Source organism: Lissotriton helveticus, chromosome 6, assembly GCF_964261635.1.
Source record: "Lissotriton helveticus chromosome 6, aLisHel1.1, whole genome shotgun sequence".
Classification (NCBI taxonomy): Eukaryota; Metazoa; Chordata; class Amphibia; order Caudata; family Salamandridae; genus Lissotriton; species Lissotriton helveticus.
This window is the reverse complement of record NC_136067.1, coordinates 2,130,473,846-2,130,501,705: the sequence shown is the minus strand read 5'-3', so window position 1 is coordinate 2,130,501,705 and position 27,860 is coordinate 2,130,473,846. Positions and strand designations below refer to the sequence as shown.

The following is a 27,860-nucleotide window of genomic DNA, read 5'->3' as shown; positions in this document are numbered from 1 at the left end:
GACTCCGGCACGACTCAGGCTAAGCGAGGGCGTCCACCTGCGCGTTCCGCTGCGCGTAGAGGAGCGACTTTAAATAGGCGCTCCAGTCATCCCTATTGCGCGAGTCCGCTCAAAGATGGCGGCCGCCGCCGGATGGAAGTGCCCCAATCCAAAATGGCCCCCAAAGTAGTCCCCCAAGACCCGGACCCACCAAAGTGGTGGTGCTTTGAGGCACACTAGTGCGATTTTAAATGCAGTGAGGGGGAAAGAAGGGCGCGAGCTGCAGGCAGCGGAATTAAAACCAGGGGTAAGTGAAAACAAATAAGGAACCAAAATCCAAAACGAGGAAAGCTTAAAATAACACAGCGCTGGTAGAGCGCGAGCGCAGCAATGTGGCAGATGGTAAAGGACAGCACCACACTAAGGACCGCCTTAAATAGGCGCTCCAGTCATCCCTATTGCGCGAGTCCGCTCAAAGATGGCGGCCGCCGCCGGATGGAAGTGCCCCAATCCAAAATGGCCCCCAAAGTAGTCCCCCAAGACCCGGACCCACCAAAGTGGTGGTGCTTTGAGGCACACTAGTGCGATTTTAAATGCAGTGAGGGGGAAAGAAGGGCGCGAGCTGCAGGCAGCGGAATTAAAACCAGGGGTAAGTGAAAACAAATAAGGAACCAAAATCCAAAACGAGGAAAGCTTAAAATAACACAGCGCTGGTAGAGCGCGAGCGCAGCAATGTGGCAGATGGTAAAGCCACCCCTGTGCCTTCTTCCTCCACTGGCACGAGCTCTATTGCGCCTTTTTGCAGCATGACAAGAACCTCCTGCTGCAATAAGTGCAAATGCTCTGTGGACATAGGACGGTGTTTTGGTGGTATGTTGGGTGGAGTGGATGTTAGCTCCAAACAATAGCCGAACTGGATAAGTTGCCTGACCCACCTGTCTGTGGTGATGGATTTCCAGACTGGCAGGAACTGCTGGAGTCTCCCCCTGACAGGTGTTGGATGGTCGGGGGCAGTGACAGGGAGTCACTGTTTGTTGGTGGCGGAGGAACGGGAGTTGTTGTTGCCTCTGCCTCTGCCCTTGGTGCTGTTGCTGCGGTATCCTCCTCTACTCTGCTTTGTGTAAGAGGATTGCGCCCCACCTTTGTTGAATTGTGTTTGCTGTGACATTTGGCCTCTGGAAACACCTCTATTGCCTGAGCGACGAAAAGTGCTCCACCGAAACTGTTGGGACTGGAGAGCCCCCATGGACTTGGCAGTCTCGGTATCCTTCTTTATTTTTTCCAGGGTGGTATCCACCTCAGGACCAAATAATCTGTCAGGGTTTACTGGCTGGTTAAGGGTGGTAGTTTGTATTTCCGGCTTAAACCCGGAGATCCCAAGCCATGCTTGACGTCTCAGCATCACACTGGTATTAATTGCCCTGGCTGCAGTGTCCGCAACATCTAGTGCACATTTGATGGAAGCGTTCGAGATTAGCTTCCCTTCCTGGATAAGCATCTCCCCTGCCTCTTTATATTGATCTGGCAGATGTTGCAACAGGGTCTCTAGTGTGTCGTAGTGTGCCCTGTCGTATCTAGCCAAGAGTGCCTGCGTGTTAGAGATACGCCAGATATTGGCCGCCTGAGCTGCTACTCTCTTTCCTGATGCCTCCAGCACTTTAGATTCTTTGTCTGGGGGAGGAGCTTCACCGGTGGTCTGCGAATTCGCCCTTTTGCGGGCATTAGAAACTACCAAAAAGTCCAATGGCAACTGGCCCTTGATGTAGGTAGGATCGCCAGGTGCCGGTCTGTATTTTTTCTCGATTCTAGGGTTGCCTACCCTTGACCGTGTGGGTTCCTTAAAAATGTCCGCAGCATGCTTAAGGACCCCCTTCAGCATTGGAAGAGTCTTTACAGTTTTTTCAGCAGTTGAGAAAGTGTCAAAGAGGAAGTCCACCTCTACAGGGTCAGCATGCATTTCAACGTCGTGGTTTTTAGCTGCCCTCTCAATCAAGGCATTAAATGCCGCAGAATCCTCAGTGGGAGAGGTCTTGACACCTGAGGGTCATGGACGACGTGCTGATCCCCTTGGTCACCTGCCTCTACCCATGAGTCCTGTTGTTCATCAGGCTCTGTGTTGGCAGGAAAATTGTATTCCTCATCCTGCTCCCCGGCATCCTCTCCATCAGAGTAAGTGGGTGAGGGTGTTGCAAGTCTTGGAGTCTGAGGAACTATTGGTTCGACCAAGACCGGTGATTCTGGAGCAGGCCTTTTGCGCTTTAGAGGAATTGTGTATGACTCCAAAGGCTGCGATGCCGTGATTTTTCTTTTGTAAAGCGTAAGCTTCCCGGTGTCGGAATCGATGAAATGCTCCGACTGCTCCTCTAGTAAGGGTGGTCGATGCTTCAAGCTCCCAGCCGGGTGAGTCGGCTTCGACACCACAGAGTCCTTGGGCACCGACCGTGGTGCGAAGGCCTTCGGCGCCACCTTCGGCGGCAACGTGAAGAGGATCGGCGTCGAAGTCTTTGTCGTCGGGACAGCTTGCTTCGGGGTGGAAGGTGTCTTTGGTTCCGACGCTGAAGCCTTGTCCCTAATTCGCTTGAGGGAGTCCGAGACCTGCTTCGTAAAGGAAGCGGACGGTTTCGTCGACCCGACAGTTGACCTCGGTCCACCCACAGGGGAAGACCCGAGCGTCGATGACTTCGGCTTTTCTGATCGAGGCGTAGGAGCATCCTTCTCAGGAGCGCTACGATCTCTGTCCGTGGCCGCAGACGTCGACGGTTTCGGATCGGCGGCCTCGACTACTGGCTTCGGGGTCCCAGTTTTCTGCTCGACGCCCTTGCATGACTGCGGCTCGACGGTCTTTTTGGACTTCGGCTCGACGGCCTTGCTTGACTCCGAGTCGACGCCCTTTTTGGTTTTCGGCTCGACGTCCTTGACCACTTTCGGCACCTTGACCGGGTCGATAGCCTTCTTCGGCTTCGATAGCCCCGACACCTCGGAAGACGATGGCGTCGATGGGGGAGCAGACGTCTTCGGTTTCGATGGCGCCTCGACCATTTTTGTTTTTGTCGACACCGATGGTTTCAGTTTCGGTTTCGACAATGGCGGCTCTGCCAAAGTGTCCGTAGCCCGGCCGGAAGGCGGGGCCGCGGATGCTGGTATAAGGTCTTGGGTAAGGCCATGTGGCGATCCCTCGACCTGAGCCTTTGTAATTGTTCGAACGGGGCATAGCTCTTCCTCTGAGCTATATTCCATGGCCCCAAAGGCCTCATTGTCGTCTCCTACCTCATCGACGACTTGTACGTCTTGGCCTTCGACATCCGCTTCATAGTCGTATTCGATGTCCACCTTTGGAGGTGAAATCTGCATCTGAACCTGTTGTTCGTCCGCTTCTTCGTCGTCGAAGACGTCCACCGGTGCCGGGGCCGAGCGCCGGGCCTCTAGGCGCACCACGCGCCGAAGCCGAATCGTCTTCTTCTAACGAAACCTGGAACAGGCCATACAGCTGGCCTCGTCGTGGTCCGGCGACAGGCACTTGTTGCACACTGGATGGACGTCAATGTGGGGATACTTCGATCCGCACACGGGACACTTCTTGAACGGACTCCGTTCCATGCCGTCGAAAGTCTTGCTGCGTCGACTGGGCCTCGATCACCGAAGAGTCACACGACTCCCTGGATATCCGACTCGAACTGAGTTGGAACTGAACCGGGCACCGAACACAAACAATACCGACGGTTCGAAAAGGCCTTCAGGCCTCGAAAAAGTGTATGTTGATTCCGAACTGGAGATAACAAAATTACATCCGAACCCAATGGCGGAAAAAAACAATCTGAGGATGGAGTCGATGCCCATGCGCACTATAGTCCAGGGGAGGAGCCACCTATCTTGTGATACTTCGAAGACTCTTCCAGGACAACAATGTGCAATCATCCGGACCCAACACTAGGCGGCGATCTATGCTATAGATATGAATTCAGCAGCCCACATGCCTCGAACCTACTATTCCATAAAATACAAAGGGAGAAAGCATGTTAAAATGCTAAAGGGAAGAAGGCCAAATTGCACCTAAATCTTACCGTCCATTGGTAGTACATTATATTATATCTACAGAAGGTCTCTTGGGATTACAAGGGCGGCCCCATACCTCTGGTCCTAGTAGAAGGGTATCACATCATTTTCTACTCCAGCTCTCTGCATGCAAATGCTCTCCAAACTGTGTCTGCATGCTCTGCGCAGTGCATTATTAAACGCGCCAAAATCAGAGGTGCCCACAGCTGCATATATGTTATGTCTAGAACGTGCGCGGATCAGACCGAACAACAACCACTGTGTTGAAATAACCTTGATGGCCTCGGCACTCACTGTTCAGACATAGCTTACCAAGCAAGGCTGATACTATAGGAAAAACATTCTCGTGTAAAGCAAAATATTCTGCTAGACTTCTAAACATTCCTACTATCATGTGCCGTGTGCATAAGCAGCAGAGAGGAAAAATTGTGTTTAAACTTCTAATAAGCTCATGCTAACTTAACACAGTGTAAAGGCAAAGCCCATTCCCATGACAGGGTAGCTGGTGATTTCGCCATTTTGGAGGCCTCAAGCATGGTTTCCAGTGATGATGAAACTTTGAGGGGATTCTCCAATCCATTTACCCCGGAGACAGGTGACCCTTCGGGATCCCCAGGGGAACCATTACCGAATGGATGGTTCTGAAGGGCCAGTTAACTCTCATGGCATGGAGGATTACCGGGGTAGGTGGAAGATCCGAGTACTTTCAGAAGCGGTTCAGGGTCTCCTTCCCAAAGCTTGGGCAGACGGGTCATAAGAGTTACAAGTTACAAGATCGACCAACCACGCCCTCGCCGCTGTCCCCCGCATCCGAAGAGCCACTACAGGAGGAAGGTCCTTCTCCCACCTGGCCGCCAAGACTTGGAACTCCCTTCCGACCCACCTCCGCCTGACCCAGGACCACCTCGCCTTCAGGAAGCAGCTCAAGACCTGGCTGTTCGAGCAGTAGCGGATCCCCTCCCCCCCAGCGCCTTGAGACCCTCCAGGTGAGTAGTGCGCTATATAAATGCTTTGATTGATTGATTGATTGAGTCCGCATGGGGACGGTGGTTGCGCTTGTGTTTGCAAAGGGACATTGATCCCTTGGAATCCAGAATCGCTCATGTCTTGAATTATGTCTAATCCCTGGTTTCAGAGGATGGCATACAGGTCAGTAAACACTTTTCGATCTGTCATTTCTGTGGGCCATTTGCCCATAAAGGGCCTTCCAGTAGGAGAACACTCATTTGTTAGAAAGTTGGTGAGAGGAGTATGGTTATCGGCTCCTCCCCAGTCCAGGTATTCATCTTGGTGGGATGTTAATAAGGTTCTTGATCTTTTCCTCTCTTGGCCACAAAATAAATATTTGTCCAGGAAACAGTTATCAGGTAAGTTTGCGATGTCATTGTGTTTGATTTCTTGCAGAAGAGTGTCTGATGTTAGGGCCGTGGCTATTTCAGGGAGTCTTCACCTCTGCGGGTGTTACGTTCTATGTCTCTAGAAGGACGAAATGTCATTCCAGATTGGGTTCCTGCCCTTCTTTTCCACAGAAGCATAAGTTATGTGCTGTTCCATGTCCCGAGGCTTATGAAGTGGCTATGGCGGAGCTTTGCCCACCTGAAGAGCTGCAATCCTCGATTGCTTTACATAAGCCGTTCAGGGCAGTTTCGTCTCCCACCATAGCCCACTGGGTGACGGTTATCCTTCAAGAGGCCGGTACTGACACTTTCATTTTTGAAGCGCACTTGGAAAGAGGTGCTAAGGCGGCAAAGGCATCTGCTCTAGAAATTCTTCTGGAGGACATCTTGAATGCGCCCGATTAGTCTTGGACTCGACATTCAAGAAATATATTTTTATGCCAGTGGTTCCCATGGCTGCCCTGGTAGTGGATAAGCTTTGAAAAATCATAAATCGAAGCCTCCTCTCCTGACATTGAATTAACTTTCATAGCTATCGTAACATAGATTCAATTCTATTAAGGACACGAAGGCAAGGATTATTCCCTTCCGTATAAATGGTTTTTATATCCTTTCCTCTTCCAGGATTAGTATTTCATTTCAGGAAGGAGGAATCCCCGTTTAACGTACACATAATTTTCATTATGTTCACTCTCCTTGGTGGGATTTTAAGTTGTCTGCTTAGGGATTTTTGGTTTGTGATGATTATTCTAATGATTTGTAATAGTTCCATCCTAATTGTTTTTAACTCGGGCCAATTTTAGGAGACCCACCAGTTTGTGGAGGGATATTAAAATTGTTTTTTTTGCAGTGAAGGAGGCTTCCAAGCAAGTGTGATTGGACCACTTGTCAACTTGGACAGATTCTGCTGCACGAAGAAAAAGAGTTGTGAGACTTTATCACAGAGACTGTTACATGGTTGGTTATACTGTTGTTTCTGCTTTACCCTGGTTGTTCCAGAGTGAAGAAAGAGTAACACAACCCTCACCTCCATGTCCTTAATAGAATTGAAGCATTCTGTTAGGAAATATTTCATTTTGCACCTCACAGTGGGGGTAGTATGTGCTGAACAAATACCTTAATACAATACAATAAATTATACACTCCGAGATTCTTAACCTCAAGTGTCAGGGAAGGAAGCTTGTATTCTTCAAATGCTTGATGAGAAGACCTGCGGGGGAGAGAAGCAAAGGACACAGCAGTTTATCGTTTCATTCTGAATTCCTCATCTGTGCTGGAGAGCACTGCCTGCGTGGCAGTTATAATATACTTGTCATAATGCACTTCTAGATTAGTTGAGAAACAGGCCTGTAGGAGGAAATCCTCTGCGCTATAGACATGGTGGAAAACCTACCTTCAGCTCGCAAGCTTATAGTACTTTTAGGTTTGCAGGCCCATATGCATAAAAGGATAAACAATCAAACTGTAAAAGAAATACAAGGTCTCCACTAAATGCTTTTGTTATGTTATGTTATGTTAATTTCGATTTATATAGCGCCTAATCACCAACAGGTCTCTTAGCGCTTGCTTTGGGAACCTGTCCTGGCTTTCCCTGTGAGATAACCCCTACTGGGAATCCCCAAGGTGAAGACCAGGCATCCCAGCGCTGTTGGGGCCGTAGTGGAGATAAAGCAAGCTATTGCCCAGAGTTGCAGAGTGGGACCCATGATTCGAGTAGGCACCGAGCCGAGAATTACCGAGTCCGTGGACATTTTGGGCTCAAGACCCGCCGAGCCGGGAATTGAACCCTGGTCCCGGGTCTGACCTATGCATCAGGGTCTGCCTCCTCTAACCAGTGAGCCACACTTCTTCACACTTCTACTTAAGTAGTGGAAAACTATATTTTATATATGTGATTGAATGTTACGTTTCTCGTTTTCACTACTTTCATTTTGGTTTTATTCCAATTTTTTTCGTGCCAGCTCCTGGCGTCTTCTTTGTTTCTCACTGCTTTCTCCAGCCTTACTGCCACACACCGGTAACCAGTTTACTATCAGTTTACAGGTGTGCTTGGCATGGCAACCATGCCTACATTTCATGGGCAAATCCAGAATGCATTGATTACCTCTGCCACATGTTAGAGGTGGTCCCTGCAGTAGTGGCAAGTTACTCCATTTTACATGTGACCCCTTCAGACACTGTGGGCATTTCAGACATCAGAACTCTGAGTTCTGGAACTTTTAGTTTTTCTTTTTGGGGTCCAAATTCTCAAGATATTAACTGCTGCCAACTAATGAGGCAAGAAGGGCAGTGCCTGTCAGACTGGACATACGGCCATTCAGCAGATACAGCAATGTCTGTTTCCCAGGCCCACCAATCCTTCAGGGATAAGCGAATCCAGTCCAACATGCAATACATACAAATAGTGTTATATACAAGCCACTCGGTATGGTTTGCCTACGTTAATATATTAAATATATAGTAATAATTAAACGTAAGGTCCTCCCAGTACATAAAAGATAGGCACGCACAGAAGAGGCCTGTGCTAGTTGACCGACACCTGGGTCTCAAAGAAAGATACAGGTAATAAAAACAGAGCATACAGGGGTTGATAAGTGGTGCCTTTTCGATGTGGTAATTGTTCGAAGAGAGAATCATTCAATCCGAAGACAACACTAAGATCTTATACATACTTTCGTCATCCAAGTCATCCGGACTGTTGCTGTCGTAGCTATCCGGCTCCTCCTTGAATCCCACGGATGCAATGGCCGGATAATCTGTCGGGAAGACACAAAAGAAGGTTCAGCATTTGAAGAAAGGTGGGAATGATCATCAAAAGGTGGACGATGAGGGATCGATCATGTCGATAGCCTGGATACCCTCTCGGGTAATAAGCAGCGCTATACACATCTACAAATTATCACAGAAGGCACGGCATGCACAACACCAGCTACAGAGAAACCAGATACTGGTACTTGTAACTGCTGCTGTGACAGCCAATGTGGTCTAAGGAAAAGCTATCTCTGGAATCAGTATCATACAAGTCTAAGAAGCCATTATCGACATCACATCACACAAACGCCGTTCAAGAAGCCGCCTATCGGTACCAAGCACAGGTTGCTGTAGGCGTCCTACATATGGTGTTGTTATGAACACCATAGCGATACAAAAGGGGATGATGGACGGAGTGTTTGAGCAAATCAAACACTCACCCCCAGTCAATTGATCTGGGTTTAATCCATCACCATTCTTTGGCCCACTCTGCCACCCCAGTTCAGACATGGCTATATGCAAATCAGTCTGACCCTGTGCCTTATGGGAACAGTCCAGCCCGAACTGCCATGTCTGAACTGGGGTGGCGGAGTGGGCTAAATAACGGTGATGGATTAAACCCAGATCTGTTGACTGGGTGTGAGTGTTTGATTGACTCAGATGCTCCGTCCATCACCACCCCCTTTTGTACCGTTATTAACACCATACACATGCAGCCTAAACAACCACCAATTATGTTTTTCTGGAATGACCTGCAGATCTTTTGGTCCAATCTCCACATTTTTAATATAAGTGTACTGCACTGTGGCCTTCACCCTTCGTTTAAAGACGGGTTTATTTGAACACCTCTGCTGATGACGGCATTTATTTTAGGAGTAACTGTTGGTTGGGCATGTTTTCATTTAGAAAGCAATATTTCTTGTCCTAAGGCTGATCAACGGGCAGCCAAACTAATGGGTGTGCTTCATTATATGTACTTGGTTTCAAAGTGTCTAACTGTGGATGCATCTAAAACGTTGCACGCGGACATCAACGTGATTCTGTGGGGTTTCGGACCTAGGTTTTGTACTCAGATACTTCTCATCCCATTTATTATTTAACAAAAAATATTCTTTAAAATCTGGATCTTCAGTCTCTTCCATTAATATTTTCATCTAAGTATATGGTTTTTATATCCTAATAAAGGTTGTTTCACTTTTCCTAAAAAAAAAAACACCCGTGGGGTATTTGAGCGCTTTACAAATCTCAAAAATAAATAAATAAACTGCACTCATGCCCTGTACAAAGCCTGTGCACAGGGGTCGTACACTTGCCATAAACACAGACCGTGTATGTGGGATTGCACGATGCCCAGGTGTGTTTGTTGCAAAAATGTTGATTTCTCTTTTTTGTGGCCCAGCTTCAGCCATTAAATCTGTTTTGTTCAATTGTTGCGGAGTGCGGCTTTCTCTGGACACACGTCTGTACCTACACTTCCTAGCTGATGACACAGGTTGTGCAGCTCTGCTCTTTGTCAGTCACTCAAACACCTCCCGGACGGAGAATGGAAGGAACAGAGGGGGGCTGCCCATAGGATATTCAGATTTATGAAAACTGCATTTGGGGAAAGCCAGGGTATAGAAGAAAAGATGCTCAATAGAAAGAGGGCAACGCTGGAGAGAAACGCACGTATGTGGGACTGACAAGAGCAACAAACACTGTCTGTAGAGACAGTTCACAGCTCTGCTCTCACACACCTGGGCTGTAGGGTCAGTTCAGAGCTCTGCTCTCACACACACCTGGACTGTAGGGTCAGTTCAGAGCTCTGCTCTCACACACCTGGACTGTAGGGACAGTTCAGAGCTCTGCTCTCACACACCTGGACTGTAGGGACAGTTCAGAGCTCTGCTCTCACACACACACCTGGACTGTAAGGACAGTTCAGAGCTCTGCTCTCACACACACCTGGACTGTAGGGACAGTTCAGAGCTCTGCTCTCACACACACCTGGACTGAAGGGACAGTTCAGAGCTCTGCTCTCACACACACCTGGACTGTAGGGACAGTTCAGAGCTCTGCTCTCACACTCACCTGGACTGTAGGTACAGTTCAGAGCTCTGCTCTCACACACACCTGGACTGTAGGGACAGTTCAGAGCTCTGCTCTCACACTCACCTGGACTGTAGGTACAGTTCAGAGCTCTGCTCTCACACACACCTGGACTGTAGGGACAGTTCAGAGCTCTGCTCTCACACACACCTGGACTGTAGGGTCAGTTCAGAGCTCTGCTCTCACACACACTCACCTGGGCTGTAGGGACAGTTCAGAGCTCTGCTCTCACACACACCTGGACTGTAGGGACAGTTCAGAGCTCTGCTCTCACACACACCTGGACTGTAGGGACAGTTCAGAGCTCTGCTCTCACACACACACACCTGGACTGTAGGGACAGTTCAGACCTCTGCTCTCACACACACCTGGACTGTAGGGACAGTTCACAGCTCTGCTCTCACACACCTGGGCTGTAGGGACAGTTCACAGCTCTGCTCACACACACACCTGGACTGTAGGGGCAGTTCAGAGCTCTGCTCTCACACTCACCTGGGCTGTAGGGTCAGTTCAGAGCTCTGCTCTCACACACACCTGGACTGTAGGGTCAGTTCAGAGCTCTGCTCTCACACACACCTGGACTGTAGGGACAGTTCAGAGCTCTGCTCTCACACACACCTGGACTGTAGGGACAGTTCAGAGCTCTGCTCTCACACACACCTGGACTGTAGGGACAGTTCAGGGCTCGGCTCTCACACACACCTGGACTGAAGGGACAGTTCAGAGCTCTGCTCTCACACACACCTGGGCTGTAGGGACAGTTCAGAGCTCTGCTCTCACACACACACACACCTGGGCTGTAGGGACAGTTCAGAGCTCTGCTCTCACACACACACACACCTGGACTGAAGGGACAGTTCAGAGCTCTGCTCACACACACACCTGGACTGTAGGGACAGTTCAGAGCTCTGCTCACACACACACCTGGACTGTAGGGACAGTTCAGAGCTCTGCTCACACACACACCTGGACTGTAGGGACAGTTCAGAGCTCTGCTCTCACAAACACCTGGACTGTAGGGACAGTTCAGAGCTCTGCTCTCACACACCTGGACTGTAGGGACAGTTCAGAGCTCTGCTCTCACACACACCTGGACTGTAGGGACAGTTCAGAGCTCTGCTCTCACACACACCTGGACTGTAGGGACAGTTCAGAGCTCTGCTCTCACACACACCTGGACTGTAGGGACAGTTCAGAGCTCTGCTCTCACACACACCTGGACTGTAGGGACAGTTCAGAGCTCTGCTCTCACACACACCTGGACTGTAGGGACAGTTCAGAGCTCTGCTCTCACACACACCTGGACTGTAGGGACAGTTCACAGCTCTGCTCTCACACACCTGGACTGTAAGGACAGTTCAGAGCTCTGCTCTCACACACACACCTGGACTGTAGGGACAGTTCAGAGCTCTGCTCTCACACTCACCTGGGCTGTAGGGACAGTTCAGAGCTCTGCTCTCACACACACCTGGACTGTAGGGACAGTTCAGAGCTCTGCTCTCACACTCACCTGGGCTGTAGGGACAGTTCACAGCTCTGCTCACACACACACCTGGACTGTAGGGGCAGTTCAGAGCTCTGCTCTCACACACACACCTGGACTGTAGGGGCAGTTCAGAGCTCTGCTCTCACACACACACCTGGACTGTAGGGACAGTTCAGAGCTCTGCTCTCACACTCACCTGGGCTGTAGGGACAGTTCACAGCTCTGCTCACACACACACCTGGACTGTAGGGACAGTTCAGAGCTCTGCTCTCACACTCACCTGGGCTGTAGGGTCAGTTCAGAGCTCTGCTCTCCCACACACACCTGGACTGTAGGGTCAGTTCATAGCTCTGCTCTCACACTCACCTGGGCTGTAGGGACAGTTCACAGCTCTGCTCTCACACACACCTGGGCTGTAGGGACAGTTCAGAGCTCTGCTCTCACACACACCTGGACTGTAGGGACAGTTCACAGCTCTGCTCTCACACACACCTGGACTGTAGGGACAGTTCAGAGCTCTGCTCTCACACACACATCTGGACTGTAGGGACAGTTCAGAGCTCTGCTCTCACACACACATGGACTGTAGGGACAGTTCAGAGCTCTGCTCTCACACTCACCTGGACTGTAGGGACAGTTCAGAGCTCTGCTCTCACACACACCTGGACTGTAGGGACAGTTCAGAGCTCTGCTCTCACACACACCTGGACTGTAAGGACAGTTCAGAGCTCTGCTCACACACACACCTGGACTGTAGGGACAGTTCAGAGCTCTGCTCTCACACACACCTGGACTGTAAGGACAGTTCAGAGCTCTGCTCTCACACACACACCTGGACTGTAAGGACAGTTCAGAGCTCTGCTCACACACACACCTGGACTGTAGGGACAGTTCAGAGCTCTGCTCTCACACACACCTGGACTGTAAGGACTGTTCAGAGCTCTGCTCTCCCACACACACCTGGACTGTAAGGACAGTTCAGAGCTCTGCTCTCACACACACCTGGACTGTAGGGACAGTTCAGAGCTCTGCTCTCACACACACCTGGACTGTAGGGACAGTTCAGAGCTCTGCCCTCACACACACACCTGGACTGTAGGGACAGTTCAGAGCTCTGCCCTCACACACACACCTGGACTGTAGGGACAGTTCAGAGCTCAGCTCTCACACACACCTGGACTGTAGGGACAGTTCACAGCTCTGCTCTCACACACACCTGGACTGTAGGGACAGTTCAGAGCTCTGCTCTCACACACACCTGGACTGTAGGGACAGTTCAGAGCTCTGCTCTCCCACACACCTGGACTGTAGGGACAGTTCAGAGCTTTGCTCTCACACACACCTGGACTGTAGGGACAGTTCAGAGCTCTGCTCTCACACACACCTGGACTGTAGGGACAGTTCAGAGCTCTGCTCTCTCACACACACACCTGGACTGTAGGGACAGTTCAGAGCTCTGCTCTCACACACACCTGGACTGTAGGGACAGTTCAGAGCTCTGCTCTCACACACACCTGGACTGTAGGGACAGTTCAAAGCTCTGCTCTCACACACACCTGGACTGTAGGGACAGTTCAGAGCTCTGCTCTCACACACACCTGGACTGTAGGGACAGTTCAGAGCTCTGCTCTCACACACACCTGGACTGTAGGGACAGTTCAGAGCTCTGCTCTCACACACACACCTGGACTGTAGGGACAGTTCAGAGCTCTGCTCTCACACACACCTGGACTGTAAGGACAGTTCAGAGCTCTGCTCTCACACACACCTGGACTGTAGGGACAGTTCACAGCTCTGCTCTCACACACACCTGGACTGTAAGGACAGTTCCCAGCTCTGCTCTCACACACACCTGGACTGTAGGGTCAGTTCAGAGCTCTGCTCTCACACACACATCTGGACTGTAGGGACAGTTCAGAGCTCTGCTCTCACACACACACCTGGACTGTAGGGACAGTTCAGAGCTCTGCTCTCACACACACACCTGGACTGTAGGGACAGTTCAGAGCTCTGCTCTCACACACACCTGGACTGTAGGGACAGTTCAGAGCTCTGCTCTCACACACACCTGGACTGTAGGGTCAGTTCAGAGCTCTGCTCTCACACACACCTGGGCTGTAGGGACAGTTCAGAGCTCTGCTCTCACACACACCTGGACTGTAGGGACAGTTCAGAGCTCTGCTCCCACACACACCTGGACTGTAGGGACAGTTCAAAGCTCTGCTCTCACACACACATCTGGACTGTAGGGACAGTTCAGAGCTCTGCTCTCACACACACCTGGACTGTAGGGACAGTTCAGAGCTCTGCTCTCACACACACCTGGACTGTAGGGACAGTTCAGAGCTCTGCTCACACACACACTCACCTGGACTGTAAGGACAGTTCAGAGCTCTGCTCTCACACACACCTGGACTGTAGGGACAGTTCAGAGCTCTGCTCTCACACACACCTGGACTGTAGGGACAGTTCAGAGCTCTGCTCTCACACACACCTGGACTGTAGGGACAGTTCAGAGCTCTGCTCTCACACACACCTGGACTGTAAGGACAGTTCACAGCTCTGCTCTCACACACCTGGACTGTAGGGACAGTTCAGAGCTCTGCTCTCACACTCACCTGGGCTGGGACAGTTCAGAGCTCTGCTCTCACACACACCTGGACTGTAGGGACAGTTCAGAGCTCTGCTCTCACACACCTGGACTGTAAGGACAGTTCAGAGCTCTGCTATCCCACACACACCTGGACTGTAGGGACAGTTCAGAGCTCTGCTCTCACACACACTCACCTGGACTGTAAGGACAGTTCACAGCTCTGCTCTCACACACACCTGGACTGTAGGGACAGTTCAGAGCTCTGCTCTCACACACACCTGGACTGTAGGGACAGTTCAGAGCTCTGCTCTCACACACCTGGACTGTAAGGACAGTTCAGAGCTCTGCTATCCCACACACACCTGGACTGTAGGGACAGTTCAGAGCTCTGCTCTCACACACACTCACCTGGACTGTAAGGACAGTTCACAGCTCTGCTCTCACACACACCTGGACTGTAGGGACAGTTCACAGCTCTGCTCTCACACACACCTGGACTTTAGGGACAGTTCAGAGCTCTGCTCTCACACACACACCTGGACTGTAGGGACAGTTCAGAGCTCTGCTCTCACACACACCTGGACTGTAGGGTCAGTTCAGAGCTCTGCTCTCACACACACACCTGGACTGTAGGGACAGTTCAGAGCTCTGCTCTCACACACACCTGGACTGTAGGAACAGTTCAAAGCTCTGCTCTCACACACACCTGGACTGTAGGGACAGTTCAGAGCTCTGCTCTCACACACACACCTGGACTGTAGGGACAGTTCAGAGCTCTGCTCTCACACACACCTGGACTGTAGGGACAGTTCAGAGCTCTGCTCTCACACACACCTGGACTGTAGGAACAGTTCAAAGCTCTGCTCTCACACACACCTGGACTGTAGAGACAGTTCAGAGCTCTGCTCTCACACACACACCTGGACTGTAGGGACAGTTCAGAGCTCTGCTCTCACACACACCTGGACTGTAGGGTCAGTTCAGAGCTCTGCTCTCACACACACATCTGGACTGTAGGGACAGTTCAGAGCTCTGCTCTCACACACACACCTGGACTGTAGGGACAGTTCAGAGCTCTGCTCTCACACACACACATGGACTGTAGGGACAGTTCAGAGCTCTGCTCTCACACACACCTGGACTGTAGGGACAGTTCAGAGCTCTGCTCTCACACACACCTGGACTGTAGGGACAGTTCAGAGCTCTGCTCACACACACACCTGGACTGTAGGGACAGTTCACAGCTCTGCTCTCACACACACCTGGACTGTAGGGACAGTTCAGAGCTCTGCTCTCACACACACCTGGACTGTAGGGTCAGTTCAGAGCTCTGCTCTCACACACACCTGGGCTGTAGGGACAGTTCAGAGCTCTGCTCTCACACACACCTGGACTGTAGGGACAGTTCAGAGCTCTGCTCCCACACACACCTGGACTGTAGGGACAGTTCAAAGCTCTGCTCTCACACACACATCTGGACTGTAGGGACAGTTCAGAGCTCTGCTCTCACACACACTCACCTGGACTGTAAGGACAGTTCAGAGCTCTGCTCTCACACACACCTGGACTGTAGGGACAGTTCAGAGCTCTGCTCTCACACACACCTGGACTGTAGGGACAGTTCAGAGCTCTGCTCTCACACACACCTGGACTGTAAGGACAGTTCACAGCTCTGCTCTCACACACCTGGACTGTAGGGACAGTTCAGAGCTCTGCTCTCACACTCACCTGGGCTGTAGGGACAGTTCAGAGCTCTGCTCTCACACACACCTGGACTGTAGGGACAGTTCAGAGCTCTGCTCACACACACACACCTGGACTGTAGGGACAGTTCAGAGCTCTGCTCACACACACACACCTGGACTGTAGGGACAGTTCAGAGCTCTGCTCTCACACACACCTGGACTGTAGGGTCAGTTCAGAGCTCTGCTCTCACACACACTCACCTGGGCTGTAGGGACAGTTCAGAGCTCTGCTCTCACACACACCTGGGCTGTAGGGACAGTTCAGGGCTCTGCTCTCACACACACCTGGACTGTAAGGACAGTTCAGGGCTCTGCTCTCACACACACACACCTGGGCTGTAGGGACAGTTCACAGCTCTGCTCTCACACACACCTGGACTGTAGGGACAGTTCAGAGCTCTGCTCTCACACACACCTGGACTGTAGGGACAGTTCACAGCTCTGCTCTCACACACACCTGGACTGTAGGGACAGTTCACAGCTCTGCTCTCACACACACCTGGACTGTAGGGACAGTTCAGAGCTCTGCTCACACACACACACACACCTGGGCTGTAGGGACAGTTCACAGCTCTGCTCTCACACACACCTCGACTGTAAGGACAGTTCAGAGCTCTGCTCTCACACACACCTGGACTGTAGGGACAGTTCAGAGCTCTGCTCACACACTCACCTGGACTGTAGGGACAGTTCAGAGCTCTGCTCTCACACACACACCTGGACTGTAGGGACAGTTCAGAGCTCTGCTCTCACACTCACCTGGACTGTAGGGACAGTTCAGAGCTCTGCTATCCCACACACACCTGGACTGTAGGGACAGTTCAGAGCTCTGCTCTCACACACACCTGGACTGTAGGGACAGTTCACAGCTCTGCTCTCACACACACCTGGACTGTAAGGACAGTTCAGGGCTCTGCTCTCACACACTCACCTGGGCTGTAGGGACAGTTCACAGCTCTGCTCTCACACACACTCACCTGGACTGTAGGGACAGTTCAGAGCTCCGCTCTCACACACACCTGGACTGTAAGGTCAGTTCAGGGCTCTGCTCTCACACACACTCACCTGGGCTGTAGGGACAGTTCAGAGCTCTGCTCTCACACACACCTGGACTGTAGGGACAGTTCACAGCTCTGCTCTCACACACACCTGGACTGTAAGGACAGTTCAGGGCTCTGCTCTCACACACTCACCTGGGCTGTAGGGACAGTTCACAGCTCTGCTCTCACACACACTCACCTGGACTGTAGGGACAGTTCAGAGCTCCGCTCTCACACACACCTGGACTGTAAGGTCAGTTCACAGCTCTGCTCTCACACACACTCACCTGGGCTGTAGGGACAGTTCACAGCTCTGCTCTCACACTCACCTGGACTGTAGGGACAGTTCAGAGCTCCGCTCTCACACACACCTGGACTGTAAGGACAGTTCAGGGCTCTGCTCTCACACACACTCACCTGGGCTGTAGGGACAGTTCACAGCTCTGCTCTCACACACACTCACCTGGACTGTAGGGACAGTTCAGAGCTCCGCTCTCACACACACCTGGACTGTAAGGACAGTTCAGGGCTCTGCTCTCACACACACTCACCTGGGCTGTAGGGACAGTTCACAGCTCTGCTCTCACACACACTCACCTGGACTGTAGGGACAGTTCAGAGCTCCGCTCTCACACACACCTGGACTGTAAGGACAGTTCAGGGCTCTGCTCTCACACACACTCACCTGGGCTGTAGGGACAGTTCAGAGCTCTGCTCTCACACACACCTGGACTGTAGGGACAGTTCAGAGCTCTGCTCTCACACACACACCTGGACTGAAGGGACAGTTCAGAGCTCTGCTCTCACACACACCTGGACTGTAAGGACAGTTCAGAGCTCTGCTCACACACACACCTGGACTGTAGGGACAGTTCAGAGCTCTGCTCTCACACACACCTGGACTGTAAGGACAGTTCAGAGCTCTGCTCTCCCACACACACCTGGACTGTAGGGACAGTTCAGAGCTCTGCTCTCACACACACCTGGACTGTAAGGACAGTTCAGAGCTCTGCTCTCACACACCTGGGCTGTAGGGACAGTTCAGAGCTCTGCTCTCACACACACCTGGACTGAAGGGACAGTTCAGAGCTCTGCTCTCACACACACCTGGACTGTAGGGACAGTTCAGAGCTCTGCTCTCACACACCTGGACTGTAAGGACAGTTCAGAGCTCTGCTATCCCACACACACCTGGACTGTAAGGACAGTTCAGAGCTCTGCTCTCCCACACACCTGGACTGTAGGGACAGTTCAGAGCTCTGCTCTCACACACCTGGACTGTAGGGACAGTTCAGAGCTCTGCTCTCACACACACCTGGACTGTAAGGACAGTTCAGAGCTCTGCTATCCCACACACACCTGGACTGAAGGGACAGTTCACAGCTCTGCTCTCACACTCACCTGGACTGAAGGGACAGTTCAGAGCTCTGCTCTCACACACACCTGGACTGTAGGGACAGTTCAGAGCTCTGGTCTCCCACACACACCTGGACTGTAGGGACAGTTCAGAGCTCTGCTCTCACACACACCTGGACTGAAGGGACAGTTCAAAGCTCTGCTCTCACACACACCTGGACTGAAGGGACAGTTCAGAGCTCTGCTCCCACACACACCTGGACTGTAGGGACAGTTCAGAGCTCTGCTCTCACACACACCAGGACTGTAGGGACAGTTCAGAGCTCTGCTCCCACACACACCTGGACTGTAGGGACAGTTCAGAGCTCTGCTCTCACACACACCTGGACTGTAAGGACAGTTCAGAGCTCTGCTCTCCCACACACACCTGGACTGTAGGGACAGTTCAGAGCTCTGCTCTCGCACACACACACCTGGACTGTAGGGACAGTTCAGAGCTCTGCTCTCACACTCACCTGGACTGAAGGGACAGTTCAGAGCTCTGCTCTCACACACACCTGGACTGTAGGGACAGTTCAGAGCTCTGCTCCCACACACACCTGGACTGTAGGGACAGTTCAAAGCTCTGCTCTCACACACACATCTGGACTGTAGGGACAGTTCAGAGCTCTGCTCTCACACACCTGGACTGTAGGGACAGTTCACAGCTCTGCTCTCACACACACACACCTGGACTGTAGGGACAGTTCAGAGCTCTGCTCTCACACACACCTGGACTGTAGGGACAGTTCAAAGCACTGCTCTCACACTCACCTGGACTGTAGGGACAGTTCAGAGCTCTGCTATCCCACACACACCTGGACTGTAGGGACAGTTCAGAGCTCTGCTCTCACACACACCTGGACTGAAGGGACAGATCAGAGCTCTGCTCTCACACACACCTGGACTGTAGGGACAGTTCAGAGCTCTGCTCTCACACACACCTGGACTGTAGGGTCAGTTCAGAGCTCTGCTCTCACACACACACATGGACTGTAGGGACAGTTCAGAGCTCTGCTCTCACACACACCTGGACTGTAGGGACAGTTCAGAGCTCTGCTCTCACACACACACCTGGACTGTAGGGACAGTTCAGAGCTCTGCCCTCACACACTCACCTGGGCTGTAGGGACAGTTCAGAGCTCTGCTCTCACACACCTGGACTGTAGGGACAGTTCAGAGCTCTGCTCTCACACACACACATGGACTGTAGGGACAGTTCAGAGCTCTGCTCTCACACACACCTGGACTGTAGGGACAGTTCAGAGCTCTGCTCTCACACACACACCTGGACTGTAGGGACAGTTCAGAGCTCTGCCCTCACACACTCACCTGGGCTGTAGGGACAGTTCAGAGCTCTGCTCTCACACACACCTGGACTGTAGGGACAGTTCAGAGCTCTGCTCTCACACACACCTGGACTGTAAGGACAGTTCAGAGCTCTGCTCTCCCACACACACCTGGGCTGTAGGGACAGTTCAGAGCTCTGCTCTCACACACACCTGGACTGTAGGGACAGTTCAGAGCTCTGCTCTCACACACACCTGGACTGTAGGGACAGTTCAGAGCTCTGCTCTCACACACACACCTGGACTGTAGGGACAGTTCAGAGCTCTGCTCTCACACACCTGGACTGTAGGGACAGTTCACAGCTCTGCTCTCACACACACCTGGGCTGTAGGGACAGTTCAAAGCTCTGCTCTCACACACACCTGGACTGTAGGGACAGTTCAAAGCTCTGCTCTCTCACACACACCTGGACTGTAGAGACAGTTCACAGCTCTGCTCTCACACACACCTGGACTGTAGGGACAGTTCACAGCTCTGCTCTCACACACACCTGGACTGTAGGGACAGTTCAGAGCTCTGCTCTCACACACACCTGGACTGTAGGGACAGTTCAGAGCTCTGCTCTCACACACACCTGGACTGTAGGGACAGTTCAGAGCTCTGCTCTCACACACACTCACCTGGGCTGTAGGGACAGTTCAGAGCTCTGCTCACACACACACACACCTGGGCTGTAGGGACAGTTCAGAGCTCTGCTCTCACACACACCTGGACTGTAGGGACAGTTCAGAGCTCTGCTCTCCCACACACACCTGGACTGTAGGGACAGTTCAGAGCTCTGCTCTCACACACACACCTGGACTGTAGGGACAGTTCACAGCTCTGCTCTCACACACACCTGGACTGTAAGGACAGTTCAGAGCTCTGCTCTCACACACACCTGGACTGTAGGGACAGTTCAGAGCTCTGCTCTCACACACACACCTGGACTGTAGGGACAGTTCACAGCTCTGCTCTCACACACACACATGGACTGTAGGGACAGTTCAGAGCTCTGCTCTCACACACACCTGGACTGTAAGGAGAGTTCACAGCTCTGCTCTCACACACACCTGGACTGTAGGGACAGTTCAGAGCTCTGCTCTCACACACACCTGGACTGTAGGGACAGTTCAGAGCTCTGCTCACACACACACCTGGACTGTAGGGACAGTTCAGAGCTCTGCTCTCACACACACACCTGGACTGTAGGGACAGTTCACAGCTCTGCTCTCACACACACCTGGACTGTAGGGACAGTTCAGAGCTCTGCTCTCACACACACCTGGACTGTAGGGACAGTTCAGAGCTCTGCTCTCACACACACACATGGACTGTAGGGACAGTTCACAGCTCTGCTCTCACACACACCTGGACTGTAGGGGCAGTTCAGAGCTCTGCTCTCACACACACACATGGACTGTAGGGACAGTTCACAGCTCTGCTCTCACACACACCTGGACTGTAAGGACAGTTCAGAGCTCTGCTCTCACACACACCTGGACTGTAGGGTCAGTTCAGAGCTCTGCTCTCTCACACACACATGGACTGTAGGGACAGTTCAGAGCTCTGCTCTCACACACACCTGGACTGTAGGGACAGTTCAGAGCTCTGCTCTCACACACACACCTGGACTGTAGGGACAGTTCAGAGCTCTGCCCTCACACACTCACCTGGGCTGTAGGGACAGTTCAGAGCTCTGCTCTCACACACACCTGGACTGTAGGGACAGTTCAGAGCTCTGCTCTCACACACACACCTGGGCTGTAGGGACAGTTCAGAGCTCTGCTCTCACACACTCCTGGACTGTAGGGACAGTTCAGAGCTCTGCTCTCACACACACACATGGACTGTAGGGACAGTTCAGAGCTCTGCTCTCACACACACCTGGACTGTAGGGTCAGTTCAGAGCTCTGCTCTCACACACACACATGGACTGTAGGGACAGTTCAGAGCTCTGCTCTCACACACACCTGGACTGTAGGGACAGTTCAGAGCTCTGCTCTCTCACACACACCTGGACTGTAGGGACAGTTCAGGACTCTGCCCTCACACACTCACCTGGGCTGTAGGGACAGTTCAGAGCTCTGCTCTCACACACCTGGACTGTAGGGACAGTTCAGAGCTCTGCTCTCACACACACACATGGACTGTAGGGACAGTTCAGAGCTCTGCTCTCACACACACCTGGACTGTAGGAACAGTTCAAAGCTCTGCTCTCACACACACCTGGACTGTAGGGACAGTTCAGAGCTCTGCTCTCACACACACACACCTGGACTGTAGGGACAGTTCAGAGCTCTGCTCTCACACACACCTGGACTGTAAGGACAGTTCAGAGCTCTGCTCTCCCACACACACCTGGGCTGTAGGGACAGTTCAGAGCTCTGCTCTCACACACACCTGGACTGTAAGGACAGTTCAGAGCTCTGCTCTCCCACACACACCTGGACTGTAGGGACAGTTCAGAGCTCTGCTCTCACACACACCTGGACTGTAGGGACAGTTCAGAGCTCTGCCCTCACACACTCACCTGGGCTGTAGGGACAGTTCAGAGCTCTGCTCTCACACACACCTGGACTGTAGGGACAGTTCAGAGCTCTGCTCTCACACACACCTGGACTGTAAGGACAGTTCAGAGCTCTGCTCTCCCACACACACCTGGGCTGTAGGGACAGTTCAGAGCTCTGCTCTCACACACACCTGGACTGTAAGGACAGTTCAGAGCTCTGCTCTCCCACACACACCTGGACTGTAGGGACAGTTCAGAGCTCTGCTCTCACACACACCTGGACTGTAGGGACAGTTCAGAGCTCTGCCCTCACACACTCACCTGGGCTGTAGGGACAGTTCAGAGCTCTGCTCTCACACACACCTGGACTGTAGGGACAGTTCAGAGCTCTGCTCTCACACACACCTGGACTGTAAGGACAGTTCAGAGCTCTGCTCTCCCACACACACCTGGGCTGTAGGGACAGTTCAGAGCTCTGCTCTCACACACACCTGGACTGTAAGGACAGTTCAGAGCTCTGCTCTCCCACACACACCTGGGCTGTAGGGACAGTTCAGAGCTCTGCTCTCACACACACCTGGACTGTAGGGACAGTTCAGAGCTCTGCTCTCACACACACACCTGGACTGTAGGGACAGTTCAGAGCTCTGCTCTCACACACACCTGGACTGTAGGGACAGTTCAGAGCTCTGCTCTCACACACACCTGGACTGTAGGGACAGTTCAGAGCTCTGCTCTCACACACACACCTGGACTGTAGGGACAGTTCAGAGCTCTGCTCTCACACACACCTGGGCTGTAGGGACAGTTCAGAGCTCTGCTCTCACACACACCTGGACTGAAGGGACAGTTCAGAGCTCTGCTCCCACACACACCTGGACTGTAGGGACAGTTCAGAGCTCTGCTCTCACACACACCTGGACTGTAGGGACAGTTCAGAGCTCTGCTCTCACACACACACCTGGACTGAAGGAACAGTTCAGAGCTCTGCTCTCACACACACCAGGACTGTAGGGACAGTTCAGAGCTCTGCTCCCACACACACCTGGACTGTAGGGACAGTTCAGAGCTCTGCTCTCACACACACCTGGACTGTAAGGACAGTTCAGAGCTCTGCTCTCCCACACACACCTGGACTGTAGGGACAGTTCAGAGCTCTGCTCTCGCACACACACACCTGGACTGTAGGGACAGTTCAGAGCTCTGCTCTCACACTCACCTGGACTGAAGGGACAGTTCAGAGCTCTGCTCTCACACACACCTGGACTGTAGGGACAGTTCAGAGCTCTGCTCCCACACACACCTGGACTGTAGGGACAGTTCAAAGCTCTGCTCTCACACATACATCTGGACTGTAGGGACAGTTCAGAGCTCTGCTCTCACACACCTGGACTGTAGGGACAGTTCACAGCTCTGCTCTCACACACACACACCTGGACTGTAGGGACAGTTCAGAGCTCTGCTCTCACACACACCTGGACTGTAGGGACAGTTCAAAGCACTGCTCTCACACTCACCTGGACTGTAGGGACAGTTCAGAGCTCTGCTATCCCACACACACCTGGACTGTAGGGACAGTTCAGAGCTCTGCTCTCACACACACCTGGACTGAAGGGACAGTTCAGAGCTCTGCTCTCACACACACCTGGACTGTAGGGACAGTTCAGAGCTCTGCTCTCACACACACCTGGACTGTAGGGTCAGTTCAGAGCTCTGCTCTCACACACACACATGGACTGTAGGGACAGTTCAGAGCTCTGCTCTCACACACACCTGGACTGTAGGGACAGTTCAGAGCTCTGCTCTCACACACACACCTGGACTGTAGGGACAGTTCAGAGCTCTGCCCTCACACACTCACCTGGGCTGTAGGGACAGTTCAGAGCTCTGCTCTCACACACCTGGACTGTAGGGACAGTTCAGAGCTCTGCTCTCACACACACACATGGACTGTAGGGACAGTTCAGAGCTCTGCTCTCACACACACCTGGACTGTAGGGACAGTTCAGAGCTCTGCTCTCACACACACACCTGGACTGTAGGGACAGTTCAGAGCTCTGCCCTCACACACTCACCTGGGCTGTAGGGACAGTTCAGAGCTCTGCTCTCACACACACCTGGACTGTAGGGACAGTTCAGAGCTCTGCTCTCACACACACCTGGACTGTAAGGACAGTTCAGAGCTCTGCTCTCCCACACACACCTGGGCTGTAGGGACAGTTCAGAGCTCTGCTCTCACACACACCTGGACTGTAAGGACAGTTCAGAGCTCTGCTCTCCCACACACACCTGGATTGTAGGGACAGTTCAGAGCTCTGCTCTCACACACACCTGGACTGTAGGGACAGTTCAGAGCTCTGCTCTCACACACACACCTGGACTGTAGGGACAGTTCAGAGCTCTGCTCTCACACACACCTGGACTGTAGGGACAGTTCAGAGCTCTGCTCTCACACACACCTGGACTGTAGGGACAGTTCAGAGCTCTGCTCTCACACACACACCTGGACTGTAGGGACAGTTCAGAGCTCTGCTCTCACACACACCTGGGCTGTAGGGACAGTTCAGAGCTCTGCTCTCCCACACACACCTGGACTGAAGGGACAGTTCAGAGCTCTGCTCTCACACACACCTGGGCTGTAGGGACAGTTCAGAGCTCTGCTCTCACACGCACCTGGACTGAAGGGACAGTTCAGAGCTCTGCTCACACACACACCTGGGCTGTAGGGACAGTTCAGAGCTCTGCTCTCACACGCACCTGGGCTGTAGGGTCAGTTCAGAGCTCTGCTCTCACACACACACCTGGACTGTAGGGACAGTTCAGAGCTCTGCTCTCACACACCTGGACTGTAGGGACAGTTCAGAGCTCTGCTCTCACACACACCTGGACTGTAGGGACAGTTCAGAGCTCTGCTCTCACACACACCTGGACTGTAGGGACAGTTCAGAGCTCTGCTCTCACACACACTCACCTGGGCTGTAGGGACAGTTCAGAGCTCTGCTCACACACACACACACCTGGGCTGTAGGGACAGTTCAGAGCTCTGCTCTCACACACACCTGGACTGTAGGGACAGTTCAGAGCTCTGCTCTCCCACACACACCTGGACTGTAGGGACAGTTCAGAGCTCTGCTCTCACACACACACCTGGACTGTAGGGACAGTTCACAGCTCTGCTCTCACACACACCTGGACTGTAAGGACAGTTCAGAGCTCTGCTCTCACACACACCTGGACTGTAGGGACAGTTCAGAGCTCTGCTCTCACACACACACCTGGACTGTAGGGACAGTTCACAGCTCTGCTCTCACACACACACATGGACTGTAGGGACAGTTCAGAGCTCTGCTCTCACACACACCTGGACTGTAAGGACAGTTCACAGCTCTGCTCTCACACACACCTGGACTGTAGGGACAGTTCAGAGCTCTGCTCTCACACACACCTGGACTGTAGGGACAGTTCAGAGCTCTGCTCACACACACACCTGGACTGTAGGGACAGTTCAGAGCTCTGCTCTCACACACACACCTGGACTGTAGGGACAGTTCACAGCTCTGCTCTCACACACACCTGGACTGTAGGGACAGTTCAGAGCTCTGCTCTCACACACACCTGGACTGTAGGGACAGTTCAGAGCTCTGCTCTCACACACACACATGGACTGTAGGGACAGTTCACAGCTCTGCTCTCACACACACCTGGACTGTAGGGGCAGTTCAGAGCTCTGCTCTCACACACACACATGGACTGTAGGGACAGTTCACAGCTCTGCTCTCACACACACCTGGACTGTAAGGACAGTTCAGAGCTCTGCTCTCACACACACCTGGACTGTAGGGTCAGTTCAGAGCTCTGCTCTCACACACACACATGGACTGTAGGGACAGTTCAGAGCTCTGCTCTCACACACACCTGGACTGTAGGGACAGTTCAGAGCTCTGCTCTCACACACACACCTGGACTGTAGGGACAGTTCAGAGCTCTGCCCTCACACACTCACCTGGGCTGTAGGGACAGTTCAGAGCTCTGCTCTCACACACCTGGACTGTAGGGACAGTTCAGAGCTCTGCTCTCACACACACACATGGACTGTAGGGACAGTTCAGAGCTCTGCTCTCACACACACCTGGACTGTAGGAACAGTTCAAAGCTCTGCTCTCACACACACCTGGACTGTAGGGACAGTTCAGAGCTCTGCTCTCACACACACACACACCTGGACTGTAGGGACAGTTCAGAGCTCTGCTCTCACACACACCTGGACTGTAAGGACAGTTCAGAGCTCTGCTCTCCCACACACACCTGGGCTGTAGGGACAGTTCAGAGCTCTGCTCTCACACACACCTGGACTGTAAGGACAGTTCAGAGCTCTGCTCTCCCACACACACCTGGACTGTAGGGACAGTTCAGAGCTCTGCTCTCACACACACCTGGACTGTAGGGACAGTTCAGAGCTCTGCCCTCACAGACTCACCTGGGCTGTAGGGACAGTTCAGAGCTCTGCTCTCACACACACCTGGACTGTAGGGACAGTTCAGAGCTCTGCTCTCACACACACCTGGACTGTAAGGACAGTTCAGAGCTCTGCTCTCCCACACACACCTGGGCTGTAGGGACAGTTCAGAGCTCTGCTCTCACACACACCTGGACTGTAAGGACAGTTCAGAGCTCTGCTCTCCCACACACACCTGGACTGTAGGGACAGTTCAGAGCTCTGCTCTCACACACACCTGGACTGTAGGGACAGTTCAGAGCTCTGCCCTCACACACTCACCTGGGCTGTAGGGACAGTTCAGAGCTCTGCTCTCACACACACCTGGACTGTAGGGACAGTTCAGAGCTCTGCTCTCACACACACCTGGACTGTAAGGACAGTTCAGAGCTCTGCTCTCCCACACACACCTGGGCTGTAGGGACAGTTCAGAGCTCTGCTCTCACACACACCTGGACTGTAAGGACAGTTCAGAGCTCTGCTCTCCCACACACACCTGGACTGTAGGGACAGTTCAGAGCTCTGCTCTCACACACACCTGGACTGTAGGGACAGTTCAGAGCTCTGCTCTCACACACACACCTGGACTGTAGGGACAGTTCAGAGCTCTGCTCTCACACACACCTGGACTGTAGGGACAGTTCAGAGCTCTGCTCTCACACACACCTGGACTGTAGGGACAGTTCAGAGCTCTGCTCTCACACACACACCTGGACTGTAGGGACAGTTCAGAGCTCTGCTCTCACACACACATGGGCTGTAGGGACAGTTCAGAGCTCTGCTCTCCCACACACACCTGGACTGAAGGGACAGTTCAGAGCTCTGCTCTCACACACACCTGGGCTGTAGGGACAGTTCAGAGCTCTGCTCTCACACGCACCTGGACTGAAGGGACAGTTCAGAGCTCTGCTCTCACACACACACCTGGACTGTAGGGACAGTTCAGAGCTCTGCTCTCACACACCTGGACTGTAGGGACAGTTCAGAGCTCTGCTCT

The 27,860-nt window shown here is 52.5% G+C and overlaps 1 protein-coding gene across 1 annotated transcript in view; it reads right to left on the bottom strand.

Annotated features, from left to right (window-relative positions):
- The window catches only part of LOC144764109 (uncharacterized), a 162,577-nt gene that overhangs the window by 43,459 nt on the left and 91,258 nt on the right, over nucleotides 1-27,860 (bottom strand). The window contains exon 7 of the mRNA XM_078650277.1: nucleotides 8,102-8,185. Within this exon, the coding sequence (XP_078506403.1) occupies nucleotides 8,102-8,185 (84 nt within the window). The remainder of the gene's footprint in view (nucleotides 1-8,101; nucleotides 8,186-27,860) is intronic.